This window comes from Antechinus flavipes, chromosome 3, assembly GCF_016432865.1.
Source record: "Antechinus flavipes isolate AdamAnt ecotype Samford, QLD, Australia chromosome 3, AdamAnt_v2, whole genome shotgun sequence".
In the NCBI taxonomy this organism is placed as follows: domain Eukaryota; kingdom Metazoa; phylum Chordata; class Mammalia; order Dasyuromorphia; family Dasyuridae; genus Antechinus; species Antechinus flavipes.
This window is the reverse complement of record NC_067400.1, coordinates 83,883,234-83,910,854: the sequence shown is the minus strand read 5'-3', so window position 1 is coordinate 83,910,854 and position 27,621 is coordinate 83,883,234. Positions and strand designations below refer to the sequence as shown.

Here is a 27,621-nt window from a genome sequence, read left to right as displayed (position 1 = left end):
AGTCCAGGCTTGTATATTTATATAGATAAATTTACTTTCATGACACACAGTGAATGCTACTATATTTCCCTTCTATTTTCTTTTGAACATTGACATCCATTAATGTCATGATGTCATGATGAAAACTTTCCTATCAAATCATAGTGCTATCTGCAAGACTCTTAACTAATTTCTTGTGCTAAAATATAAAATTTCTTTATTGCTATGCAAATGATATATATGTTTGAGGTGATAAATTTGTTCACAACTCATTTCTATCTTGTTTTCACCTGAGAATTTTGAGTTTTTCTTGCCTTACTATTTTCTGTCACACCTCTTTCATTCAATTTAAAGTGTCTAATTTTTAAGAGTTTCCATTTTAATTGGGTATTTTTTTCCCTTCACTGAACAGATTTCCAGCTCTCTTCTTCCCCATTCTCATCTCCCCATTCTTACTGCCCCCTCCCAGATATAACATTTAATATCTCTTGAGCAGGTAAGAAAATCTACTAACACATTTTTCATTTTTCCTAAGATATGAGTGATGTGAGCAGAACCACATTGTACACAGTAATAGCAAGATTGTAATGATCAACTATAATGAACTTTAGCTTTTCTCAGCAATTCAGTGATCCAAGCAAGTTCCAGTAAACTTTGTATGGAAAATGCCATGTACATCCTAAGAGAGAACTATGGAGATTAAATATGAATCAGAGCATGCTATTTTCATCTTTTTTTCCTCCCCTTTTGCTTTTTTTCCCTTTTCTTGTGGTTTTTCTCCTTTTATTCTGATTTTTCTTTCCCAATATGATTAATATGGAAAATGTTAAAAAATGAATGTACATGTATAATCTATATTAGATTACTTGCTGAATTGGTGATGGGGGAGTTAAAAGCGAGGGATAAAAAAAAATTTGGAACTCAAAAGCTTACAAAAATGAAAGTTGAAAACCTTTTTCACATGTTACTGGAAAAATAATATACTATTAAAATAAAATTAAAACCAAAAGATTTTGAGTTGCAAATTTTCATCCCTTCTTTTCCCTTCCTTCTCCCTATGATAGCAAATAATGTGATATAATTTCTACATATTAGACCCATATATTCAGTTGTCTGTAAGATATCTTCACTTTGACATTTCACTATCTCAAACTTAACAACTCATTATTTTATCCTCTCAATGTGCCTATTTCTCAGTTTCTCTTAATAGCATCCCTTCCATTACTCAATCTTATAATCTGCCATTTTAAACTTTTTTTTTACTCTGTTGAATTTCCCACCCTTAAAACACACATCTAATTAATTATCAAGTCATGTCATTGCAGTCTCTTAGTTCATGGCCTCCTCTCCACAACTCTAATTCAGGCTTTCATCTTTTTTTTTCACCTAGATTGTTGCCATATCCTTTCATTTTCTTTTTTCCTTTGGTCGATTCTCTTTCCAGTCCATCCTGAGCTTATATAAGATCCGGGTAGTTCTTTTTAATGTAGTGCCCTGATCATACATATTGCTCTTTTGTTTAGAAACCTTCAATGGCTTATCATTGCCTATGGAATATAAACTCTTGCTTCTGACACCCCAAAACCCACCAAATATTATCTCATACTATTACTATTCCTCAAGTATTCTACATTCTAGCCAAATTGAATTACTCTCATCTTGTCATCTCCCATCTCTGTGTCTTTGCTTATGATGTCCCACAAGGAATGGATTCCTTCCCCATTTCATTCTGCTGAAATTTCTCCTCTCCTTTGAAACCACAGTTAAGATACCTTCTCCTTTTCCCTCTCCTCTTCCATGAAGCATCCTTCCCTTCTACCAGGGAAAAAGGATCTTTCTCTCTCCAAAACTTCTTGCAACACTGCCAGAACATATCTTTTACACTGAATTCAAGTCCTTCTTTATCATAATTATTTCTTGAGAAGACTGACATGATGAATTCTTGTAAATTGAATCCTGACCTTTGGGAAGAGAATTAGAAAATATCTTTTCCTGAAGTAGTGTTTCCTACTCCAAATTTTAAAATCTTCATGATTTTCCTTACAGTCATTCACTCTAATATGAATTCATTGATGAATGGTGAGTTTGTTTTGTCTTGGCTAATGCACTGTCACCACCTGTATATCAATTCAAAGGAAACAGCATCTTTCTAGGTTATTCATGTCATTTTCTCTTCAAAAGGGAGCCACCAACAGCCTTTACCATTGTTTTCTTAGTCTCACATAGTGATATCAAGAAGGTTCTTTTTGTATGCAAATTATTTTAGCACCTTCTTCCCTAAGGGTGCTTTTCACAGAGATTCTTCAGAATATCTAATTATCCTTCATGGAAAGTTCTTCAAATCTATTCTATAGCTTACAAAGCAGAGTTTTTTCTCCTCTTTTTCCACAAGGTCATTATCTATCTTTAGACTGTCTTCTTTACTTCCTCATTTATTTGTTTGCCTAATTTTATCCTTTATTATGTTATCCTTTTTAATAAGTTATAACACAGAAAAGCCTGATTCAAGCTCCAAAGAAGGAGCACAAACAGTATGGATAAAGGTGGAGGGAAACTGTTCCCTTTAAGGTTATCACTCTAAAACTGTGTTCCCTTTTGATCTATAATCCCTTGGGAGTCTCCCCCCAGATAAGTTATCTTTTGGAGATGCCAGACCCTTTGATTCAATCATGGTGAAAAGGCACTCCTTTGAAGTGTTAATTCCAATAGGAGATCTGGGCCAGATACCAATAAGCATCCAGGCCTGGGAACCTTGGCTTCCTGAAGCCTTAAGACTCCTTTTAAAGGGCAGTTCCTAAACTCCTTGCAGAATGCCCAAGCAGCTTGCTCAGCTGCTAGGACCCTGCCTACAGAGAAGGCATTCTCTTCTCAGTGTCAGACTCCATTTCCCTAATAGGACTTTGCCACTCTAGAAGTCAGTCCTTTAGAAAAACTGGCTTCCTATCCAACAATAAGCTTTCATTTTTGCCAATTAATAATTTGGGGTTTCATGAATTCTTTCATGAAGAACCTGCGCTGACCATAAGGGGACTTTAACAACTCTCTGACTGCCACTAGCCTCATCAATATTATATAGTTGGCAGGCTTCTTTGACATTTTCTCTGAAGTCTGCATTATCCAATATCAACCAACAAGCTCTGGCTTCCCTTGGAAACCCTTTTTGTCAATTGAAAAGAACTGTTTCTTTCTAATTTGTTCACTTCCAAACCTTTGTTGATTTGTAGTATTAAAGTTGATAGTTCCCTGAACTTTCATAATACACTTAAAGGGCTTTTACTTTGAAGCCAAATTATTTATGCTTTATATAATCAAGTGTGTGTTTTAATACATCTCAGAAACATAAAGAACCAAATCAATTTATCACTTTTTTTAAATCTTTTTTGTTTAGGTAGATGAGCCAACCTTCTCTTGGGTGCCTTCCTCTCCTAGAGGCAATGAAATGCCATTATGCTCTTCTAATGTTTCTCACTATGAACTCCAAGTAGAAATAGGTAATAATCCTCAATCTCAGTGAATTTATTTGTTCAAATGTTAAGAAAAATTTATTAGGTACCTGTTATACATTAGTTATTACACTTGATGCCTAGGAAACACAAAGATGAAAATCCCACAGCTTCAGTCTTTAGAAATTCAGCTATCTAATGGGAATGTGTTAATGAGTATATATACACAATAAAACATCCAAGTTAATATGAGAGATAAAAAGTACTATCAAAGATCGGAGGCAGTATCTTTGAAATTAAAATTTCATGGAAAATGTAGTATCTTAAAATGGACCTTAAGCAATGGATATAATTTCTTCTGCTAAAAACATTGCTAGTCATAAGGAACAGAATACCATGTTTTCAAAGAACAGAATAGTATGGCTTGACTAAAGCATAGGTTGTATAAAAGGAAATATTGTAAAATAAATTTGAAAAGGTATAAGCCATATTTTAAAGAGTTTTAAATCATGCTCTGGCATATTAAATAGAGGGCTAGCCCCAAAGCCAGGAAGTCCTAGATTGAAGTTCACATATTGACAGGATGACCATGATTGAGTCACTTCAACCTCCTAGGCAATTCTAATATTATAAATTTTAGAATAATTATAATTCTGCAATAGTAGAGGGGATCCTTTGTCTGAGAGTTCCACATACTGACGAAAACACAGATTTAAGTTAAGCCCTTTTCCTCCTCCCCCAAAAGTACAAGAAAATATGTTTTATAGTTTTCAGAAAAGATATCTAAGAAATTGCTGTTTTATGGTAGAAATTGTATTCAGCATATTTTATTTTTGTAGCACAACCATTTCTTATATATCTCACCTAGTGAGCCCTCTCTTTTAATGATGTTTAAAAAAATAATTCAGCAAGACCAACCAATACAGTGACCTCATCTGAAAGTCTATATAATCTTTCACATCAATAGTCTCCCACTTCTACAATGATGGGAAAGAGATACATTTTCTCAGCTCTTCTCAGAATCTCTGCATAGTTTGATAAATGATTAAAGAAGTAGTCAATAAAACATTTCTTATTTTGAATCATTTGTTGATTGAGTTTGACTATAGAATCTGAAACAACATTTTTTCATCATCATCAGATTTTATAAATCTCAGCAGTTTTAGAGGAAGTCATATGATAAGGAAAGAGTTTTTATAGAAGATGGACTTTTTGTTGTGATGTTGTTTTAGTTGTGTCTGCTTCTTTATGACCTCATTTTGGGTTTTTTTGGCAAAGAAACTGATTTGTCACTTTCCTTCTTCAGCTTATTTACAGATGGGAAATTGAGACAGACAGGGTTAAGTGATTTGATCAAGACCATACAGCTAGCAGGTGCCTGAGACCACATTTAAACTGAGGAAGATGTCCAATACTTCATCTAGGTGTCCCAAAAATGAACTTTAGAATGTTTTCATTAAATGAATTAAAACATCAGCTATTATTTATGATTACAGGAAAAGGATTTGACAATTTAACTTCAGTCTACCTTGCCCGGCATACTCCCAGTGGAACGTTAGTGACTATAAAAATTACAGACCTGGAAAGTTGCTCTGAAGAACATTTGGAAGCTTTGCAGGTGAAAAAACAAATTTCAGAGCTGATAACACTTATCCTAAGATCTGTCTGAAGAGATGATAGTAAGCAACATTTGTTGGGAGGTATTTGACCTGTTATTTATTTAGTTTTGAAAATTGTCACTGAGGAAAGGCCCAACTACATCTTATAGCCAAGGCACCGAGGGATTGTTTGACTTGCTCAAACTTACATATCCAGTGGCAATCAGAAGGATGACTTGAATCCAGGTTTTCCTCAGTTGATGTACTCATACTAGGTACAAGTACCTAGTGTACTTAGGTACGTACTTTTATGTATAAAAGAAAAAATAAAAGTGGAGAGTTCCTTACTAGTTCAGCAAAGTCATATTTGTATCAGAAAATTTATTTATTTATTTATTTATTTTTTAATAATTTTTTATTGATAGAATGCATGCCAGGGTAATTTTTTACAGCATTATCCCTTGCATTCACTTCTGTTCCGATTTTTCCCCTCCCTCCCTCCACCCCTTCCCCCAGATGGCAAGAGTCCTTTACATGTTGAATGGGTTGCAGTACATCCTAGATACAATATATGTGTGCAGAACCGAACAGTTTTCTTGTTGCACAGGGAGAATTGAATTCAGAAAGTATAAATAACCCGGGAAGAAAAACAAAAATGCAAGCAGTTTATATTCATTTCCCAGTGTTCTTTCTCTGGGTGTAGCTGCTTCTGTCCATCTTTGATCAATTAAGGCTCCCTTTATCGAAGAGATCCACTTCCATCAGAATACATCCTCAAACAGTATCGTTGTTGAGGTATATAATGTGTATCAGAAAATTTTAATAGCATTCCACTGTGGAAATGGGATAATTTTCTTTTAGTATCATTAATACTAAACTTTCCAAATTTTAAATTCTCTTTTTTTGTTGTTATTATTGCATCTCCTAGAATGAAGTGACACTCTCCCACTTCTTCCGGCACCCGAACATTACTGCATACTGGACAGTGTTCACAGCTGGCAGCTGGCTTTGGGTCATCTCTCCATTTATGGCTTATGGTAAGGATAGTGAGATGAAGGAACAAAAGATTTCATTACTTAAATTCAACTCTTAAATTATGTAACAATGAGAAATGTTTTGAATTATGACTTTTGTTGCTTTTCAATCATTTTTCTGTTGTGAATGACTCTTTATGACCCCATTTGGAGTTTTCTTGGCAAAGATCCTACAGCGGTTTGTCAATTTCTTCAGTTACAAATGAGGAAACTGAGGCAAATTGGATTAAGTTACTTGCCCAGGATCACACAGCTAGGAAGTGATTGAGGCTGGATTTGAACTCAGGAAGATAAGAAAGTTCAGTCCTCTGTGCGCTGTCCAATTTATGACTTTGCATATACTATTCTGTAGTATTTTTTTTGTAATCATAATCCTTTTGGATATATATTAGGCTTTTTATTATTGGATTTTGTCCATTGAACAAGAATGCTGGTGTAGTCATTAGTGAAAATTAGGTTGAAATCCACTCAGAAACTGCAGAGGCTTTTCTTTAAGGGAATGCTACCTTTTATGTATTAACTCTGAACAAAAGAATTTTAGCCTTTTTCCAATAATGCCGATTGTTTTTCTACTCATCCATAAGGGTAGCTGTGTATCAGTAACAAAAGAAGATTCTCTTTAGATAGTTTTAAAAGTATTTTTTTTTTTTTGACTAGGAATATTTAGGCCTTGAAAAATAGCAACACTTTTTATGCCTGATATATGTTTACCTTTCAAATGTTTATCTAAATAAAGATTTGGGGAACTTTTTTCAGGTTCTGCAAGTCATCTCTTGAAGACTCACTTTCCTGAAGGAATGAGTGAAACTTTAATAGGAAACATTCTGTTTGGAGCAGTGAGAGGGTTAAACTATCTGCACCAAAATGGCTGTATTCACAGGTATTTTTACTCATTTGTATTTTACAGAAAACTTAGAAGATTAACTACTAATAAAGCCATTTGGATGGAGACAATGAAAATAGAAAGGAGGGGCAGGAGACCAGATAAATGGGGAAAGGGGGAGGGAGAGAAATGCAATGGATAATCAATATATTGATATATGGATCATTTTCTTATTATATACTAAAATTTATACATATTCTGCTACTAGGGTTTTCCCCCAAGGAGATAGTAAAGAGAAAAGTAAAGATAAAAAAGATCTTTATCATTAAAAAATATATTTATAGCAGCTGCTTTTTAATAGCAAAGAATTGGAACTGAAGGGCATCATATGGAAAATGGCTGATTAAGTTATGGCATATGAATATAATGGAATTCTGTTCTGTAAAAAATGATGGAGATAGTTTCAGAAAAACTTGGAGAAGCCTGTATGAACTGATGCAAAATGAAGTGAACAAAGCCAGAAGAACAATTTACATAGTAATAGAGATATTGTAAAGATAAACTACTTTGATAAACTTGGTAATTCTGATCTACACAATTTCAAGGACATATGATGAAATATGCTATTTACTTACAGATAGAGAACTGATGGACTCACAGTACAGATTGAATTTTTTTTTTCTTGTTTTTATTTTGGGAATGAAGGGGTAGAGTAAGGGGAGATGCAGCTAATAAAGAAATTAGTTTTGCATGACTATACATATTTGTAATAGGTTTTGTTTTTCTTGCCTTCTCATTTGGTGGGAAGGACAGAGGAAGAGAGAGAGAAATTAGAAGTAAAAAAAAAAATAAAGTCTCTGTACTTAAAAAAAAAAAAGCAACAACAAAAAGCAATACAAACCTGTATGCATTAAGTCTTTAAATTACAATGGAAAGCAAGAGGGGGGGAAAAAAAACTGCAAATCTACCTGCTAAACCAGCTACAGAAATCAGTAGATATACAGAAAAATGGTAGGACTGTAATAATATCTTTGTCTATAAGAAACTAGAAATTAATACAGAATGTAAATTTAACTTCATAGATAATCATTGAGACTTGGTAACATCTAACTCAGGAATAGAATACTACAGCAAGAATTTTATCCTTGAATTAAAAATTTAAAAAAAACAAAACAAAACAGGATACGAAACATAATGGCTTAATGTCTGTAGATTCTGAAGATCCAGATTCAAATTCAAATTCTTAATCATATCTTTATAACTTTGGTATCATGAAATACAGATCATGTAATTCAATTTTATTAGATGCTTATTACATTTAAGTCACTTTTATAGACATTAGAAACAGAGACAAAAAGAAATTTATATTCTAATAGACCTTACTGAGTCTGATTCTTTTTCTTTAAAATAAAGGATTAGATCAAATGCTTTTCAAGGTCCCTGACAGTGTTAAATTCTATAATACTATTCAATTAGATAAAAAATAATATTAAAAATGAAAATAATACAGTACTCTGAAGAAATCTACAAATCAAAGTAAACAAACATGGTAGACAAAATTTGAAAGAGAGCAATGGGAAGAAAAACAAAAAAATTGTAATGTAACCCATGTTATGTTTGGCAAAAAGAAGGTGATATGTTCTAGGAAGCAGATCATAAAGTTCTTAAGATCTTATTTATGTCATAACATTGATAGGGTACTTGAACTACCTGGATATCTGCTAAAGTGTTCTTCTCAAGACAGAACATTTATTTGTGTGTGTGTGTGTAGTTGATCATTTTTTCTTCAAAAGACAGCAAGAGTAGTAAAGGGAATTGCTGGTCTGAAATGAACTCTAGATTTTGAGAATAGATTTGAGAGAGTTAAGTAAAAAAAAAAAAAAATAGAAAGGAAATTTTCCTATTTCTCCAGTAGTCTAAATTTTGTGCAGGAAGGCTCAATCAAGATGATCATTTTCGAAAAAAATATTCTGATGAAACACAAGTGATTCTGAAGCCTAAAGGGAGGAGAAACTACTAATGTAATTTTATATCAATTGACTTAGATTTTTAAAAAGATATGGACAAAATGTAAAAGCCCAAGTAAAAAAGGTTAATGGTGGACTTAAGAACATAACAAGAGAATAAAAGCCCATACTAATAGGAATCTGTGTTGAATGCTGAGAGTCATGAAGAGCAAAGAAGGACTGAAATTGTTCTTAGGAGCAGATGAGATGGTGACAGAACTACTTAATTCCTATTTCCTTTCAATTTTTTTCTACCATTGAGAATGTCTTTCAGACTAGGAAATATATTTTTTAACTTGATTAAAGAGACTTTAAAACTGAGCTGAATAAGAAGTACTTTGCTGCTTTAAATGAGTTCAAGTCAACAATCCCAGACAAAACACTTCTCAGATTACTGGGATCCCACCCACTTCAGTCAATAAACTCCAGTGTCTCTCTATTATATCAGATAAAAAGTGTATTCAAAGCCTTTTATAATATGCCTTTCTCCCCTCTTCCTTTCCCATGTCCCATGTACACATTTTCAACCTTTTTAACACTTTATCCCTTTCCATAGCCTCTGCAGCCTGGTGACAATGACCTCCTGGCTCTTCCTTGAACAACACGCTCAATCTCCTGACTTCAGACCTTTTTAGCACTATCCCCCACTATGCCTGGGACACTCTTAAAAATACCTTAGATTTTAGTAGAGTGAATTTCAGAGTTTCAAAGGAAGATTGAGGTAGGATCACTTGGACTAAAATTTTGTCAGAGAAATCAGCCCAAGAAAGATAAGAAGTTCCCCAGAATGAAATTCTGAAGACTTAAAAAGAAATAATTCTCACAAGAAAGGAAAAGGGGTCAAAGTAGGTATCTCTGGAACTCATCAACTAACAGACTTTTTTAAAAAAAAAAGTGTCCAGAAGACAGAAGAAGAGATGATATAAAAGGGAGTACAATGAATGGCACAGAACTATAAAATAGGAATGTCAGGAGTACCACAGTGGAGAATACGAAAACAAAAAGGGGCATGTTTTCAAAGTATTGTTTTAGAAAAGAAAAAAATCAGAGAAAGGATTGGGTATTATTAGACAACAAAGAGAAAGCAAAGATGTTTATTTGGCTTCTGTTTTCTCTTCAAGAAAAGGATGGTGGATATGGCCTACAGAGAATCATTACTCAGGATAAGGAAGAACAAAATAAGAGAGATTGAACTTAATGGTTAAAAAGTTACTGTGGGAGTATCATTCTCTCCTTCTGAATAATCTTTCCTCTTTGCATTCTTGTAACTCTTCTTTCTTGCTTTTCTTCCTGGGGTGATCATTCCTTCTCAGTTTCTGTTGATAGATTGTCACCTATAATATGACCCTCACTGTGAAACTACCCCTTGACTCCATACTTGGCCCCTTTTTATTCTCTGTACACACTTTGGGACCTCATCAGCTTTCAGGGGCTTAATTTTCAAGGGTATGCTGATGAGTCACAAATTTATATATCCAGTCTTTTTTTTTTTTCCTCCTGAGCACCAGTCATACATTTCCAAGCGCCTATATTTCAACTATGTCTTTGAAACAACAAATCTAAAACTGAACTCATTAATTTTCATTCCAGTATACCTCCCTTCTAAACTTCCTTATTTCTTTCAGATCCTTAAAGGCCTCAAGGTTTACAGTCTTGAGTTTATCCTTGATGCCCCACCTCACCACATATATCCCAGTACTTGCCAGATCTTATCCTTTCTGCCTCAACATCTTTTGTATACGTTTTCTTCTCTCCATTTACATAGCTCATGTAGTTTAGTCCATTATCACTTCTTGTCTGGAATACTGCAACTTTTTAATTGGCTTTCTTGCCTCTCCTTTCTAATTCAGCCTTCTCACAGCTTGCCAAAGTGATTATTCTAAAGCTGCTGCTGCTGTTGTCTCTCTTTCCCTTCCTTCCCTCTCTCTCCTTTTTCCCATCCCCTTTTCCTGCCCTTTTCTCTGCTACTCCTATTCCTCCTCCTCTTCCTCTCCTTTTCTCATAGAGGACCAGGTCTGATCATGTCCTTCTTTTACTGCTCAATAAACTACTCTCTGTTGCTTCTACAATCCAATATAAATTTCTGTTAGCTTTTAAAGCCCTTAACAACTTGGCCTCATTTACTTTCCCAACCTTTTTAATTTATTCTTTTTCCTTCACTTTTATGGTCCAGCCATATTAACTTTCTTTCTATCCCTCATTTAGCACTCCATCTCTGCTATCTCTAGACTTTTGCACTGGTTGTCCCCTATGCCCGGAACGCCCTTCATTCTCACCTCTGCCTATTATAATCCCTTGCTTGCTTTAAAATTGCTCAAATGAGACTTTCTTACATAAAGCTCTTTTTGACCTCTCAGCTAATATCCTAAATTTCCCCCAAAATTGATTTTGTATTAATTTTGCTTATACTTATTTACACGCTGCTTCCCAATAGAATATAAGCTCCTTGAGTTCAACAATAGCAGAGAGCAACAACTAGAAAAGAATGTATGGCTCAAGAAGCATTGCTGTCATCATTAAGTTGATATGTCTCACTTGTGGCTCCAATAAGCCATGGTATCTGCAATGGTCAACAGGCCTTAAACCCATTGGTGACTTAGAGAGGCTTTCTACACCCACAATCTGAAGACTTCCCCAGATGGAATGGATGGATGGGAACGATTTGTTCTCATGGCCACGAAGGCAGCTGAAGCAGGTGCTTTGGAGCACTTGGGGCTTGGTCAGACATCCACTGCCTCCTCAGCCATCACCAGTCTTGATTTTTGTTTTGCCCCTGCACTTCAGTGACCCAAGAATAGAGAATGAGGCTAACATTTTTGTGCAACTCTGCCTCATTTAAATCCAAGTCATGTACCAATCAGAATATCCCTTGGTGATGTCATTGATCCTCTTTGCAAATAAAGGACCAACAACAACAAGCTCCTTGAAGTAGGAATTGTTTCATTTTTGTTTTTCCATTCCTGGTGCCTTGAATAGTGCCAAGTACTTTTTTGATTTATGTGTTAAGCAGAGATTTTGTATAAGAGAATCTTCTTTGTTTTAGAAAGTAAATTATGAGGGGCTTTAGTTATATAAAAAAAGTATTACTTTATTTTGAAACTTAATTGCCACAAATGCTATTTTAGTTTTTTTTTAGTCTTTTCCATAAACTGTTTTCGCTGGCATCCTGAACAACAGAAGTAATCATTTTGCTTCATTTTTTTGTTTTTGTAAAAAATTGTTAGTTTAAAACTTCTTGCCTTTAACTTTTGTGACTTTGTTATTATGAAATAAGCTCTATTGAAGGATTTAAAAATAAGTTGTCACTTATGTGTTTGTAACTTCATACTACAATTCTGTATAAACTTTAATTTTTAAGCACATATAAATAACTTTTACTGACTAATGTAGTTTTTTGGAGAATTAAATATTTAACAGTATCAGTTTGAGTAGAACATTTATCCAAATAATCTAATTAATTAAAATATAAACTAGTATCCAAATTTGAATAAAAAGTGTTGCTTGAGCTGTGAAAAAATAACTGATTTTTTATTCCCTTTGGCAATTTATTCATCTTATTATTGGTATCTTTTTGTTTTAGGAGTATTAAAGCCAGTCACATCTTGATTTCTGGAGATGGCCTTGTATGTCTCTCTGGCCTGTCCCGCCTCTATAGTTTGGTTAACCATGGGCAAAGGTCTAAAGCTGTGTATGATTTCCCCCCTTTCAGTAGATCAGTTCATCCATGGCTGAGTCCAGAACTACTAAGACAGGTCAGAAATTATCCACATTTTTTAAACTATCTTACTTTATATAGACAAAAATTATACCTTGAAAACTATATCAACTACTATTTTTCCTTTTTGAAAAATGATGTATCACCATAACCCATTTAAAATTTATTGTTTAGTTGTTTTTGGTTATGTGTGACTCTTCATAATCCCATTGGGTTTTTTTTGTAGGAGTGGTTTGTATTCCTTCTCTAACTTATTTTATGGATGAAGAAACTGAGGCAAACAGGATTAAGTGACTTCCTCAGAGTCACATAGCTAGTATCTGAGGCCACATTTGAATTCAGAACTGCTGACTCCAAGTCTGCCACTTTATCAACTATATCACTTAATTGTCCTATTTTTTTAAATAAAATATTTTTAAAATAATTTCTAGTATGGACTGAATATACCCTGATTCAGCAGAACTTTATTTGAATATGTTTTTGTTTTATCTTTTCTGATTTTTTTCTTGTAGATGATAGAACATAGTTATACTGTTATGTTGATACATTTATTTATATATTGACTACACATTACTTTTGTTTTATAGGATCTATATGGGTATAATGTGAAGTCAGATATTTATAGTGTTGGTATTACAGCATGTGAATTAGCCAATGGGCAGGTACCTTACCAAGATATTCACCGGACTCAGGTAAACATTATTAAACTTTCCTCAGTACTTTCTTTTTATAAGATGCCTTCTCCTCTAAATAGCTTCTTTTATGTATATTCTAAAAAACAACCCATTGTTGATTCTGTAATTCCATAGAAATGATACTGGGCTTATTTTTAAAGAAGGCACATTTTTAGGCAAATGAAGGTAAAATGATGAATTAAAAGGCAGAGAATCACCTAAGCTCTCTCAAATTACCCTTCAAACAACATTAAAATAATGCCTCAAAACAATTCTGGAGCAGCAAAATTTACAAAAGGACAGATGAAATCATTCTCCAGCCCAAGTCAATTTAGAAAATCAGTAGGAAAGGTCTGCCCTATTGAGGTGAGATTATGGTGCAGTCCAGCTCAGGCTGTCCTTGACAAGCCAAGAGTAAGCCTTGAATAAGTAGCAGCATCTTCAGTAGCTCTCAGTCTACTGACATAAATGAGTCAGACAACTGGTCCCGAGGAAATTGTAGGATACAAGACTCTGTTGCCTTATCTATACATAGTTCTGGGTCACAGGCCCATGGTAAAGAAGAAGATTAGAAGAAGCTGGGATGCTAGTCACAAGTCCAGTGTAGAATAGAATGCTTGTGGTGCCTCACAGACTATAGTATAGACCAGGAGAACATTAATTATACCATTCCTTAAACCGTATCATCTTGGAAGAGTTGAAACTTACAGATCTTGAGAACTAGTTCTGAACACAACAGTATGAAAAACTTGAAGGTTAGGAGAGCACCCTTTCCCCCATGAGAGCAGAATCCGATTTTACAATAAATTTAAAAATCAAGAAAAAGACTAAAAAAATTAGCAAACATAAAAATGAACCTAACCATAGAAAATTACTATGGTGACAAAACACAAATTCAGAAAAAAATTATGTCAAAGCAGCTACATACAAAACCCCAAAGAAAAATTTGAATTGGTCCAAGGCCATGGAAAACCTCAAAAAAGATTTAAAAAAAAAATAAAAACAGAGGAAAAATTAAAAGTGATGCAAAAAAGACTCAATAATTTAGTAAAGAAGGCACATAAAACAACTGAAGAAAATAACATCTTAAAAAACCAGAATAAGCCAAATGTCATACTAGGCACAAAAAAAATCCACTGAAGAAAAGAACCCCTTAAAAATATAGAATTGACCAAAGGAAGTACAAAAACTCACTGAAGAAAATCATTCCTTAAAAATTAAAATTAGCCAAGTGGAAGCTAAGGCCTCCATGAGACATCATGAAACAATAAAACAAAATCAGAAGAATGAAAAAAAATAGAATATGCTCTGAAATATCTCGTTGGAAGAACAATTGACCTGGAAATTAGATTGAGGAGAGAGAATGTAAGAATTATTAGACTACCTGAAAATCATATAAAAAAGAGCTTAAATATAATATTTCAAGATATATTATTATATATATAGTATTATATATGCCATATATATATATACATATAAGATCACAATATATCATCATATTTTCAAGAAAAACTGTCCTGATATTCTGGAGCCAAAGGAAGAAATAGAAATTGAAAGAATCTACTGAGCACCTTCTAAAGAAGATCCCAAAATGAAAATTATCAAAAATATTATAGTCCAAGTCCAGAGCTCCCAGGTCAAGGAGAAAATATTGCAAGCATCTAGATGGAAAAGATAATGATTATGTTAGAGGGGATGTGGTAAAACTGGGACATTAATGCATTGTTGTGGAGTTGTGAAATGATCCCACCATTCTAGAGAGCAATTTGGAATTGTGCCCAAAGAGGTATGAAACTATGCTTACTCTTTGGTCTAGCAGTCTCAGTACTGGGTCTGTATCCCAAAAAGATCATAAAAGAGGAAAAAGGATCCATATGTGCAAAAACGTTTGTGACAGCCCTTTGTGGCAAGGAACTGGAAACTGAGTGGATGCCCATTAGTTGGAGAATGGCTAAATAAGTTATGGCATATGAATGTAATGGAATAATGCTGTTCTATAAGAAATGATTAGTAGGCTGATTTCAGAGAATCTGGAAAGTAACATGAACTGAAAGAGAAGTGAGCAGACATGAAGTGAGGAGAACCAGGAGTACATTGTACACAGCAGTAACAAGATTATATGAGGATTAATGGTGATGAACTTGGCTCTTCTCAACAATATGCTTTTTCAAGGCAGTTCCAATAGATGTGGAGTGGAAAATGCCAATGCAATTCAGAGAGAGAATTATGGAGACTGAATATGGATCAAAGCTTAATATTTTCGTCTTTTTTTTTGTCATTATTTTCTTGCTTTTTTTTTTCTTTTTTGTATTTTTTTCCCTTTTGATCTGATTTTCCTTGCACAGCATGACAAATATGAAAATATGAAATTAGAAGAATTGCACATGTTTCATCTCTATCAAATAGCTTTCTGTCTTGCAAGGGTTAGGGAGGAGAGAGGGAGAAAAATTTGGAACACAAGGTTTTGCAAAGGTGAACGTTGAAAGCTGTCTTTGCATATATTTGGAAAAATACTACTAAAAAAAGAATAAAAAATGTAATTAGGAAATATTGAAATAAATAAAATATTTAAAAACTAAAACAAAATGTTGCAAGCATCTAGAAAGAAACTAATTAAATATCATGAAGCCATAGTTAGGATCACAGAAAATTTAACAGCTTTTATATTAAAGGAAAGGAAAGCTTAGAATACAATATTCTAGAAGTCAAAGGAGCTAGTCTTACAATCAAGAATCACCTATTCAGTAAAATTGAGTATAATCCTTCAAGGGAAGAAAAACATATTTAATGAAATAGAGGACTTTAAACATTTCTGATAAAAAAAAAAAGCAGAACTGAATAGAAAATTTGACATTCAAACATGAGAAGCATAAAAAGGTAAGAGGAAAGAGAAATAATAAAGAATTTAGTAGGTTATACTTTATATATCCTACACGAGAAAATCATCCTTGTAATTCTTAAGAAATTTTTCTTCATTAGGGCAGTTAGAAGGATTAGACTTAGAAAGAGGGCTCATGTAAGTTGAATATGATGGAATGATATAACAAAAATAAAGATTAAATTATGGGATGAGAAAAAGGGATATATTGAGAGATGATGGAAGACAGAGGTACAGTAAAATAAATTATCACACATAAAAGAGGCATGAAAGAGCTTTATAATGGAGGGGAGGATAAAGGGGCAGCAAATAGCTCTTGAACTTTACTCTTATAAGAATTGACTAAAAGAGGGAATAACAGACATACTCGGCTGGGTATAGGAATCTTTCTCTTCCTTCTTAGAAGTAAGAATGGAAAGAGACAAGGAAAGGAGGCAGGGATACAAAGGAGGGCAGATTGGGGGAGATAGAAGCAAAACAATTTTGAGAAGGGACAGGGTGAAAGAAGAGAAGAATAAAGAGGTGGGAAAGCATGATGGAGGGAAATAAAACAGTTGATAATCATAACAGTGAATGAAATGATCTTATCAATAAAATGGAAACAACAGAATGGATTAAAAACAAGAATCCTACAATATGTTTTTTTTTTCCCCTAAAGTAACACACTTAAATTAGACATACAGAATAGAGGAGAATCTTATAATGCATCAACTGAAGTTAAAAAAAAAAAATAGGGGTAGAAATCCAGATCTCAGACAAAAAAAAAAAATGCAAAAATAGGTCTAATAAAAAGGGAGACTATATTTGGCTAAAAGGTACCATAGACAAATGAAGTTATATCACTACTAAATATATATACATTAAATGGTATACTATCCAGATTATTAAAGGAAAAGATAAATGAGTTATACGAGGAAATAAATAGTAAAGCCATGCTAGTGGAGGACCTCATCATTCCTCTTTTAGAACTAAATAAATTTTACCCAAAAAACCCCACAAAAATAAAGTTAAGGAAATAACTAGAATTTTTGAAAACGTAGATATAGATTTCTGGGGAAAATTAAATAGGAGTAGAAAAGAATATACTTTTTTCTCAGAGTTATATAGCACCTACACAAAAATTGACACTGCATTAAGACATAAAGTCCTCAAAACCAAATATAGAAAAGCAGCAGTATTAAATGGGTTCTTTCCAGTTCTTAATGCAATAAAAAAATCACACTGAAGAAATGGCTTTAGAAATATAAATTAAAAATTAAATCTCATCCTAAAGAATAAATGGGCCAAAAAACAAATCATAGAAATAATAACTTCATTAAAGAGAATAACCACACTGGGACACTAATACACTGTTGGTAGAGTTGTGAACTGATCCAGCCATTCTGGAGAACAATTTTGAATTATGCTTATCAAACTCTGCATACATTTAGATCCAGCAGAGTTTCTATTGGGTTTATGTCTCAAAGAGATTTTAAAGGAAGGAAAGGGACTCACATGTGCAAAAATGTTTGTGGCAGCCCTTTTTGTAGTGGCAAGAAACTGAGAGCTGAGTGGATGCTCATCAGTTAAAGAATGACTGAAGAAGTTATGGTATATGAATGTTATGGAATATTATTGTTCTATAAGAAATGATCAGGAGGATGATTTCAGAGAGGTCTGGAGAGACTTACATGAACTGATGCAGAGTGAAGGGAGTAGAACCAAAAGAACATTGTACAGTAACAAGAAGATTATACGATGATCAATTCTGATGGATGTGGCTCTTTTCAACAGCAAGGTGATTCTGTACAATTCCAGTGATCTTATGATGAAGAGAGCCATTTGCAGCCATGGAGAGGACTGTAGGAACTGAGTGTGGATCACAACAAACAAACATTTTCACTCTTTTTGTTGTTATTTGCTTGAATTTTATTTTCTTTCTTATTTTTTTTTCTTTTTGATCTGAGTTTCCTTGTGTGGCAAGGTAATTGTATAAATATGTATGCATATATTGGATTTGACATTTTTTTTTACCATGTTTGACATATATTGGGTTACTTGTCATCTAGGGGATGGGGAAGGGGATGAAAATTGGAAAACAAGGTTTTGCAAGGATCAGTGTTGAAAAATTATCCATGCCTATGTTTTGAAAATAAAAGGCTTTAGAGAGAGAGAGAGAGAGAGAAAATAACTACAATGAGACAACATACCAGAATTTATGGAATACAATCATACTTGGGGAAAATTTTGATCTCTAAATGCTTACATCAATAAAACAGAAAAAAGCAGATCAATGAATTGGACATTCAACTAAAAAAAATTAGAAAAGAAAACATTTTTAGCTCTCCAATAAACACCAATTTAGAAATCATGAAAATCAAAGGACAGATTATTGAGATTTAAAGTAAAAAATCATTGAACTAATAAACTAGGATCTGGTTTTTGTGAAAAAATAAAACAGATAAATCATTGGTTAATTTTATTAAAAGAAAAAAGAAAGCCAAATTATTCATGCAAAAATTAAAAGGGTGAGTGATGATAAAATTAATGCAATCATTAGGAGCTTTTTTGCCCAATTAGATCTGACAATCTAAGGTAAATAGATGAATATTTACAAAACTAAATTGCCCAAAGTAAGGGCATAGAAAAAGAAATCAAGCCATCATTGAGCTTCCTAAGAAAATAGCCCTGGCCTCAGACACTTGACACTGTGTGTGACCCTGACTAAGTCACTTAATCCTGATTGCCTCACATACACACAGAAAGAAAGGAAGCAAAAGAAAAAATCCCCAGATGGTTGCCATATTGGACTCATGAGTAATTTCTATCAGATATTTAAAGGACAATTAATTCCAGTACTAAGTAAACTATTTGGAAAAATAGGCAAAGAAGAAGTCTTCCCAAATGCCTTTTATAGCACAAATATGATGCTGATACTTTAGGAAGAACAAAACAAAGAAAACTATAATTTCCCTAATTAATATTGATGCATAAATTTTAAATAAAATATTAGCAAGGAGATTATATTAATATGTTACAGCAGTGATCAGGTGTCATTTATACCAGAAATACTGGGCTAGTTCATTATTAGAAAAACTATTAGTATAATTGACCATATCAATAACAAAACAAATAGAAATTATATATTTATCTCAATAGCTGCAGAAAAAACTTTTGACAAAATACAGCACCTATTACTATTAAAAAAAAAAAACAACTATGAAGCTTTCCTTACAATGATGAGTAGTATTTCTTTAAAACCATCAACAAACATTATTTGTAATGGAATTAAACTAGAAGTCCTCCTTGTAATATCTGGGGGGGGGGGAAGCAAGGATACCCACTATCACTACTATTATTTAGTATATACTAGCAATATTATCTCTAGCAATAAGAAAAAAATAGAAGGAATTGGAATAAGCAATGAAGAAATTATAGCCATGCAGATGAGATAATGAGATACTTAGGGAATCCTAGAAAATTAATTTTAAAACTACCTGAAATAATCGACAACTGTAGAAGGCCAGTATTGAATAAGTCCATGAACAGCAAGAGTCTGGATGTAAAATAAAGTCACATAAATCATCTGTACTTCTCCACATTACCAACAAATTCCAGCAACAAGAGATAAGAGAAATTCCATTTAAAATAACTATAGACAATATACAGTTCTTGGGACTCTACTTGCCAATAAAACCCAAGAACTATTTGAACACAATTATAGAACACTTTTTCACATAAGTAAAGGCAGATCTGAAAAATTAGAAAGCTATTGAGTAGATTGAACCAATAGAATAAAAATGACAATTTTATCAAAATTAATTTACTTATTCAATATCATAACAGACTGCCAAAATTTTATTTTGTAGAGCTAGGAAAAAAAATAAGAATTCATCTGGAAACACATAAAGTAAGAATATTTTTAAAAAAATTAATGCGGGGCAGCTAGGTGGTGCAGTGTACCATCCCTGAAGTCAGGAGGACCTGAGTTCAAATCTGGCCTCAGTCACTTAACAATTCCTAACTGTGTGTCCCTGGGCAAGTCACTTAACCCCAATCCTCAGCCCAAAAAAATTAGCCAGACCAGATTTCAAACTGTTATAAAATGGTAATCCAAAAACAGTTTGGTACTGGCTAAGAAATAGAGTGATCAATGAAATAGATTAGTTATACAATACATTGTAGTAAAGGACCATAATAATCTTGTGTTTGATAATCCCAAGATCTAAGATTTTGGAACAAGAACTCACTGTTTCACAAAAACTCCTGGGAAAACTAGAAAACTATTTGGCAAATAACGAATAACATCTCACACGGTATATGAAGATAGGGTCAAAATGTGCATGTGATTTAGACACAAAGGATGATACCATAAGCAAATTAGGAGAGCATAGAAAATTTTATTTGTCAGGGCTATGAATAAAGGAAAGAAATAGAGAAGCATTATGAGATGTAAAATGAATGATTTTGATTTTATTAAAAAGGGTTTTGTACAGATAAAATTAATGTAGTCAAAATTAGAAGGCAAGCAGAAAACTTAGGAATAATTTTTACAGAAAATGTCTCTGATAAGGCCTTCTTTCTCAAATAGAAAGGAAACCAAGTCAAATTTATAAGAAGACAAGTTATTCTCCAATTGACAAGTGGTCAATATATATGAATAGTTTTCAGATGAAGACATCAAAGTTATCTATAATCATATGGAAAGAATGCTCTAACTCATTATTGATTAGGGAAATGCAAATTAACAACTCTAAAGTATCATCTTAATCCTATCAGAATGACTAATGTGACAGAAGAAGGAGATTATAAATATAGGAGAAGATGTGGGGAAATTGGGACACTAATGCACTGATGCTGGAATTGTGAACTGATCCAGCCATTCTGGAGAGCAATTTGGAATTATGCTCAAACGAATATATATCTTTGAAACAGTAATAGCATTACTAGGTATGTATCCCAGAGAGATCAAAAAAGAAAGAAAAGGACCTATTTGTACAAAAATATTTATAGCAGATTTTTTTCTAATGGTAAAAAATTAAAAATAGAGGGGATGTCCATGAATTGGGGAAAGGCTGAAGAAGTTGTGGTATGTGATTATAATGGAAAATTTATCTGTTCCACATCATGGGGTTAGAGGAATGGTACTCCTATGATATGAAAAATCCATGTAAATGTTTTTGGCCCTCCCCTCCTACCAGAGAAGTCTGAATTTTTTCTTTTTTCTTCTAAAGTGTATATAGTACCTTATTGTAAAATTTGGATTGAGTATTTGTTATAGGTTCTGTGTAGTCTGCTAACCTTCACATGTTTTCTGTGTCTTCTGCAAGACTCTCCCCCAAATTACCATTTATTTCTTAAGCTGATCTGTGATATATCAAAACCATGATGGAGAAAGTCAGTGTGAAAGGGAAAGTTGTACTTTTATGCTATAAGAAATAATGAGCAGCTAAATTACTTTCGATTAGAGAAATATAAATTAAGACACTCTGAAATACATCACATCTCTCAGATTGGCTAAGATGATCAGAAAAGATAATGTTGGAGGGGATGTGGGAAAAGTGGGACACTAATGCATTGTTGGAAGAGTTGTGAACCTATCCAACCATTCTGGAGAGCAATTTGGAACTATGCTCAGAGGGGTATCAAACTGTGCATACCCTTTGACCCAGCAGTATTTCTACTGGGCCTGTATCCTAAAGAGAGCTTAAGCTTAAAGGAGGGAAAGGGACCCACATGTGCAAAAATGTTTGTTGCAGCCTTTTTTGTAGTGGCAAGAAACTGGGAGCTGAGTGGATGTCCATCAGTTGGAGAAGGGCTGAATAAGTTATGGTATATGAATGTTATGGAATATTATTGTTGTATAAGAAATGATGAGCAGGATGATTTCAGAAAAGCCTGCAAAGACTTACATGAACTGATGCTGAGTGAAATGAGCAGAACCAGGAGAACACTGGATACAGAAACGAGACTATGTGATGATCAACTGTGGCTTTTCTCAACAATACATTAATTCAAGGCAATTCCAATAGTTTCAGGATGGAAAATGCCATCTGCATCCAGAAAGAGAACCATGGAGACTGAATATGGATTAAAGCTTAGTATTTTCATCTTTTTTTTTTCCTTTCTTGTGGGTTTTTTCCCTCTTTTGGTTTGATTTTTCTTGCATAATATGACAAATAGGGAAATATGTTTTAAAAGATTGCACATATTTAATCTATATCAGATTGCTTGCTGTCTTGGGGGAAGGAGAAGAAAGGGAAGGAAAGAAAAAAATCTGAAATACAAAATCTTACAAAAAGGAATGTTGAAAACTATCTTTATATATATTTGGAAAATAAAATACAATTGAAAATAAGGAAGAAAAAGAGAATGAGAGAGAAAGAGCGATAATGAGCAGGATGCTTTCAGAAAAACCTGGAAAATCTTACATAAACTGATGCAAAATGAAATGAGCAGAATTAAGAGAATGCTGTATCAGCAAATAATCAACTGTGAATGACTTAGCTGTTTTCAGCAATACAGTGATCTAAGAAGATTTGAAAGAATACATGATGAAAAATGATGTCCACTTCAGAGAAAGAATTTATGACATCCGAATGTAGATGAAAGCATACTATTTTTCACTTTTTTCATAATTTCTTTTTGATCTTTTTTTTTATAACATAATCACTATGGAAATGTTTTGCATGATTGCACATTTATTATCCATGTCAAATTGCTTGACATCTTAGGGAGGGCTAAAGAGGGAGGGGAAGGATAGATTTTGGAATTCAAAAATTTTAAAAATATATGTTAAAATTTATTTTTATATGTAGTTGGAAAAAATAAAATTTTTAAAAGGAACATTTTATCTGAGTGAAAATTTTCTTGCTCCTAGATGCTATTACAAAAACTGAAAGGTTCTCCTTCCTACCCATTGGAGAAAAATGCAACCCTTCAAACAGAATCCAGATTAAAGAACTCCTGCTCTGGTGTAGACTCTGGAATTGGAGAAAGTGTGTTAGTTTCTAACTTGACACACACAGTGACCAGTGAGAGACTGCACACTCCTTCCTCAAAAACATTTTCTCCAGCTTTCCACAGTTTGGTAGATCTATGTTTGCAACAAGACCCTGAAAAAAGGTAATAATGATTGCATCTAAAAGTTAAGAGAAAATATACTTCTTTCACATAAATCTGGAAAATCTTACCTGTCCAGATGACCTCAGATTCCTTATTCTGAGAAACCAAGGTTTTAATTTAAATAGGATCTTTTTATATCCAAAGAATCAACAATCTAACCAAGCCAAACCATGTGCTGCCGTGGAAAAATTACTGTACTAGGAGCCATAAGACCTGGGTTCAAACCCAGGATTTGCTGTTTAGCAGTCATAAGACTTTAGACAAATCATTTAATCTCAGTAAGCCTCAGTTTCCTGAGCTATAAAATGGAGATAGTTGTGCTTACCTGCCTGCTTTTTACAGATAACTGATAATGATAAAGTGAGAATATGTTAAAAGTGTTTTGAAGAACATAAAGTGCTATGTAATGATGATGGTATTACATTTATTTTCTATATTAACAATATAATAATAATTACAGAAATTAGGATAAGGATAAGATGTTTTCATTGTAAATATTTCATATCATAATTTCATGTTTAAGTTAATGTTATTTTGGAAATCAGAGGATTGGAGATATTCTCTTTCAGTTTCATTCCTCCACATCCCCACATGCTCTTATCCTCAGTTAATTACAGAATTAGTTTCTGGAAGTATTACAGTCACCCAAGGAGATACTAGGAAGACCCTTCATCTGATTGCCAAATTTCACTAACCATAGCATCGTAATACACTAGGGTCTGGCCTTTAACTTCTAAGATTTAGTCATTGGATTTTGTCAATTTACTCAGAAATGATTAGATTCTGGGAAATGAGTCACACTTACAAAACTGAGTTTATTGAAACCAGAATGCCATTCTATTCATTTACAATGGAAATGAAATTCCCAGATAAACTCTAGTATCTGTATTTATGTTGGTTATTTTACATTCTCTTCAAAGGATCAGTCTCCTTTGAAGACAAAATGACCTTAGTGAATAGCTGCTAAACTCAAATTAGTCAGCTTGATGTGTATTCATGATCATTGTGGAGTTAATATCTTTTAAATAAACCAGAATACTTATACCATTTATTCAGGGTACCCATTCCTTTGACTAGTGCCAGATAACACTTGGCAGATTTTTACACTGAATGAATGCTTTTTTTCCCCGCTGTTATTTGTCAGTTATCCCAAATCAAAAACTTTTGTCATTGTAGTACTTTCTCATGATATACATACTACAACTTTCAAAATTATATTTTGTTTTCTATTACCTGTTAAAATTGATACTTTTCTTCTTAAACAATATCCCTAATCTCCTTAATCATATTTAGAAAGCATTCTAATATTATCAGTACATTATATCATCCTTATGGGGTAGGTTTCTTCTTCAGATTGCCAATCTCATTCATTTTTATTCTATTATCCTGTTCATTTCAGTTTCAATTATTACCTTCTACCATCATGATTCCCCAAGATGTATCTCTTGTCTTGACCATGCACCAGACTCCCATATATCCTGCTCTTCCCTCCACACCATGTGTGACCACAGGCAGATCAGATAACTTCAGGTTTTTCAGCCTCAGTTTCCTCCTCTGTAAAACGAAAACCACCTAAGGCTTCTATCCCTAAAGCTCATGATCCTGTGATTCTCTGCAGCAAGGAAGGCTTAGATTGAACCTCTGGCACTGAAGCTTCAGGTTTGATACAAACTCGGTTTAGGGCGGGGAAAAGCCTGTATTTATACCTACATGGAATTTCTTTTTCCTCTAAAAACCTTCATACACTGATTCTTTTGAACCTAAAGATCTTTAATTTCAAATGTTGACATATTTCTAGAAATCAGAATTCACTGTTTTAAAGAAAGCTACATCCTTTTTTAATCACTTTGTTTTTCTGTTCCAGACCATCAGCAAGCACTTTGCTGTCACATGCGTTTTTCAGGCAGGTAAGTTGATCTGTTTTGGAGATGGAATCATTATAAACAATTCAAATGGACAAAAATAAGTTAATGTTTCGGGGCTCCCCTCGTCATAGGCAAAAAATTGCATTGTCATTTCTGACTTGTATTTTTTTCTACCCAGAGAGCAGAACTAAGATTTTTAACTTCTGTACTAAATAGTCGTTTTGCTCTTTTTTTTTTTTTTAAACAGATAAAAGAACAGACCCAGGATTCAATACTTTCATTGCTGCCTCCTGCTTGTAGCAAATGGCCAGTGGCAATACCTCCAGTATCAACCTGGACTGAGCCTAAATATATTCTTATGGATGAAGAAAACGTTGACTGGGAATTCTAGAGATTTCAGATCACTCTTATGTCCTATTTACTTGACCTCTTTGCTGCTTTTTCTCTATATTGGCTAAGTACCTGTGCCAGAGCCATACTTGAAAACACAATTGTTGCACTGGAAATTTTAAACCACTTTTTCTTTAGCAGCCTTTCCAAATGGCTCTAAGTGCTAAAAGTACTGGAAACTTTTAGAATTAAGAATTTGGTTGCTTTCTTTAGTTGTGTATTTTGTTCAAACTGTGATTGATTCCTTCTTGACCTCCATATGTAATGTTGATCTATTTTTCTCATGTTCTTGGCTGCTTTCAGGGTGAATAGGCCCTCCAAGGAGGACAAGACAGTAACTTTTCAAATACATTTTTTCTTCTACTTTCCCTAACTTTTTGGCCTCTATCATGGGAGAAATGGCTAATTCATCTTGACATCTATTTTAAGTAGAAGGAAAAAAATGTTTTTTCATTGTCTTCTCCTGACACAGTATCTATTCTCTATCAATCAATCTGAGCCTAAGATTAAATGATTCACTAGTATTTTTATAAAGGAATGTGAATTTTTTCCATTTCAAAAACACCTAATTAGTTGCACTTTTAAGTTAAATTCATGCACCCTATGTAGCTTCAATAAATATTCATTGAATTGAGTTTATTCCATCAATGTGGTTTTTCCCTTTGTGTGATATGATCCAACTTTAGCATAGGATGTTTTTATTTCTAATTGAGAAGAGTTTTTATACAAACTGCTAGATTTGCTTAAGAAAAGTAAAAATTCTTATATAGTACTGTCTTAAATTCTCCAGGGATTTGTATTCTAGACTCTTAGAGCAAGAATTCTTAACCTAGGATCTGTGGACTTATTTTAAATATTTTGATAATTGTATTTCAATATAATTGGTTTCCTTTGTAATCCTATTATTTTGTACATTTAAAACATAAGATTGGGCTCATAGGCTTCTCCAATCTGATTGCCAGAAGAGTAAAAACCCATGGTTTCAAGGGGCTAGCTAAGTTTATATTTAGTTGAAGATCATTTTTAATGGACATATTAGAAGGTATGTACAAGTATGTTCCCACCTAATTGCTTATGAAAAAGCACACAATGATGTTACATGGGCAGTTTCCCATGAATATTGTGTATTCTCTCATACATTCGCAATATGACAATAGTAGGCTGACCCTTAGAACCAGTCACTAGGCCCATCCACTCCTCAGCTCTGATGTGATCAGCTTTGTGACATAGCATGGCGCTTTTGTCCTATTAATGTGTTATGATCAGAGCCATGTGACAAGCATATTATAGCTTTTATCATTAATCCCTTTTATTAAAAGTGTTAGTTTTCCATCAAAGCTTTTATATCAGTCATGAGACATAAGCTAAAGAATATTACAGGAAGATATTGTGACTTCACAGCAAGATCTACTTATAAAATGTTTATCAGGGCAAATTGATAGAAAAAGATGTATTTACCTATTCTACTTCCTCTAGGTAGTTTATATAATTTTAAAAAATATTCTGCCATTTCTTCTAACTTGTTACATTTGACTGACATATAATTGGGCAAAATAACTCCTAATTACTTTTATTTCATCTTCATTAGTGGTACTGTTGAGGTATGAGAAATGAAGGGTGAGAGATCTCCAGGCTGGTATTGCAGATTCTTGCAAAAGAATTCACAATACCAAATGCAGGCGAGGTTTGTGGCAAAAAATGGGTTTATTACATTGAGAAGAAACAACTTGTAGGCTTTCCTGATTAGAAATTAGCAAAGATGGGTTTACACTGAGAAGAAACAACTTCTCAGTGAGCCAAATCCTGTTAGGATTTTTAGCAAAGACTTGGGGTTCAGCCTTTGAATATATTGGGTTTTTATGGTAAGGCTAGGGAGCCATCTCCAGATGAATTTGAGACTTTCAATTCAATAAAGGGTGGTGATTATGCCCCAGGCCAAGATCTCCAATTGAATTGTAGATGGAGATCCCCTGAGCTTTTCCCCTAGGAACAGGAGAGTGGGGCCCTTCCCAAAGGTCAGGAGTTGTTGAGATTTTAGAGTTTTTCTAACCCAGGTCCATTCCCCGCCCCCCGCCCCAAAGATCAGGGGGACACAGTTTACATCAGTATGTT

General features: G+C 33.6%; 1 protein-coding gene across 4 annotated transcripts in view; it reads left to right on the top strand.

Moving 5' to 3' along the window:
- The window catches only part of STRADB (STE20 related adaptor beta), a 50,849-nt gene extending 24,696 nt beyond the window's left edge, over positions 1-26,153 (top strand). For 3 of the 4 annotated variants that reach the window (XM_051983776.1, XM_051983775.1, XM_051983777.1), the window contains 9 exons: positions 3,368-3,470; positions 4,919-5,040; positions 5,949-6,057; positions 6,811-6,934; positions 12,464-12,635; positions 13,186-13,290; positions 23,010-23,254; positions 25,119-25,161; positions 25,367-26,153. In XM_051983776.1, the coding sequence (XP_051839736.1) occupies positions 3,368-3,470; positions 4,919-5,040; positions 5,949-6,057; positions 6,811-6,934; positions 12,464-12,635; positions 13,186-13,290; positions 23,010-23,254; positions 25,119-25,161; positions 25,367-25,510 (1,167 nt within the window). In that variant the 3' untranslated portion in view covers positions 25,511-26,153. The remainder of the gene's footprint in view (positions 1-3,367; positions 3,471-4,918; positions 5,041-5,948; positions 6,058-6,810; positions 6,935-12,463; positions 12,636-13,185; positions 13,291-23,009; positions 23,255-25,118; positions 25,162-25,366) is intronic. The other variant, XM_051983779.1, reaches the window with a different exon arrangement.
- Positions 26,154-27,621: the final 1,468 nt, after the last annotated feature.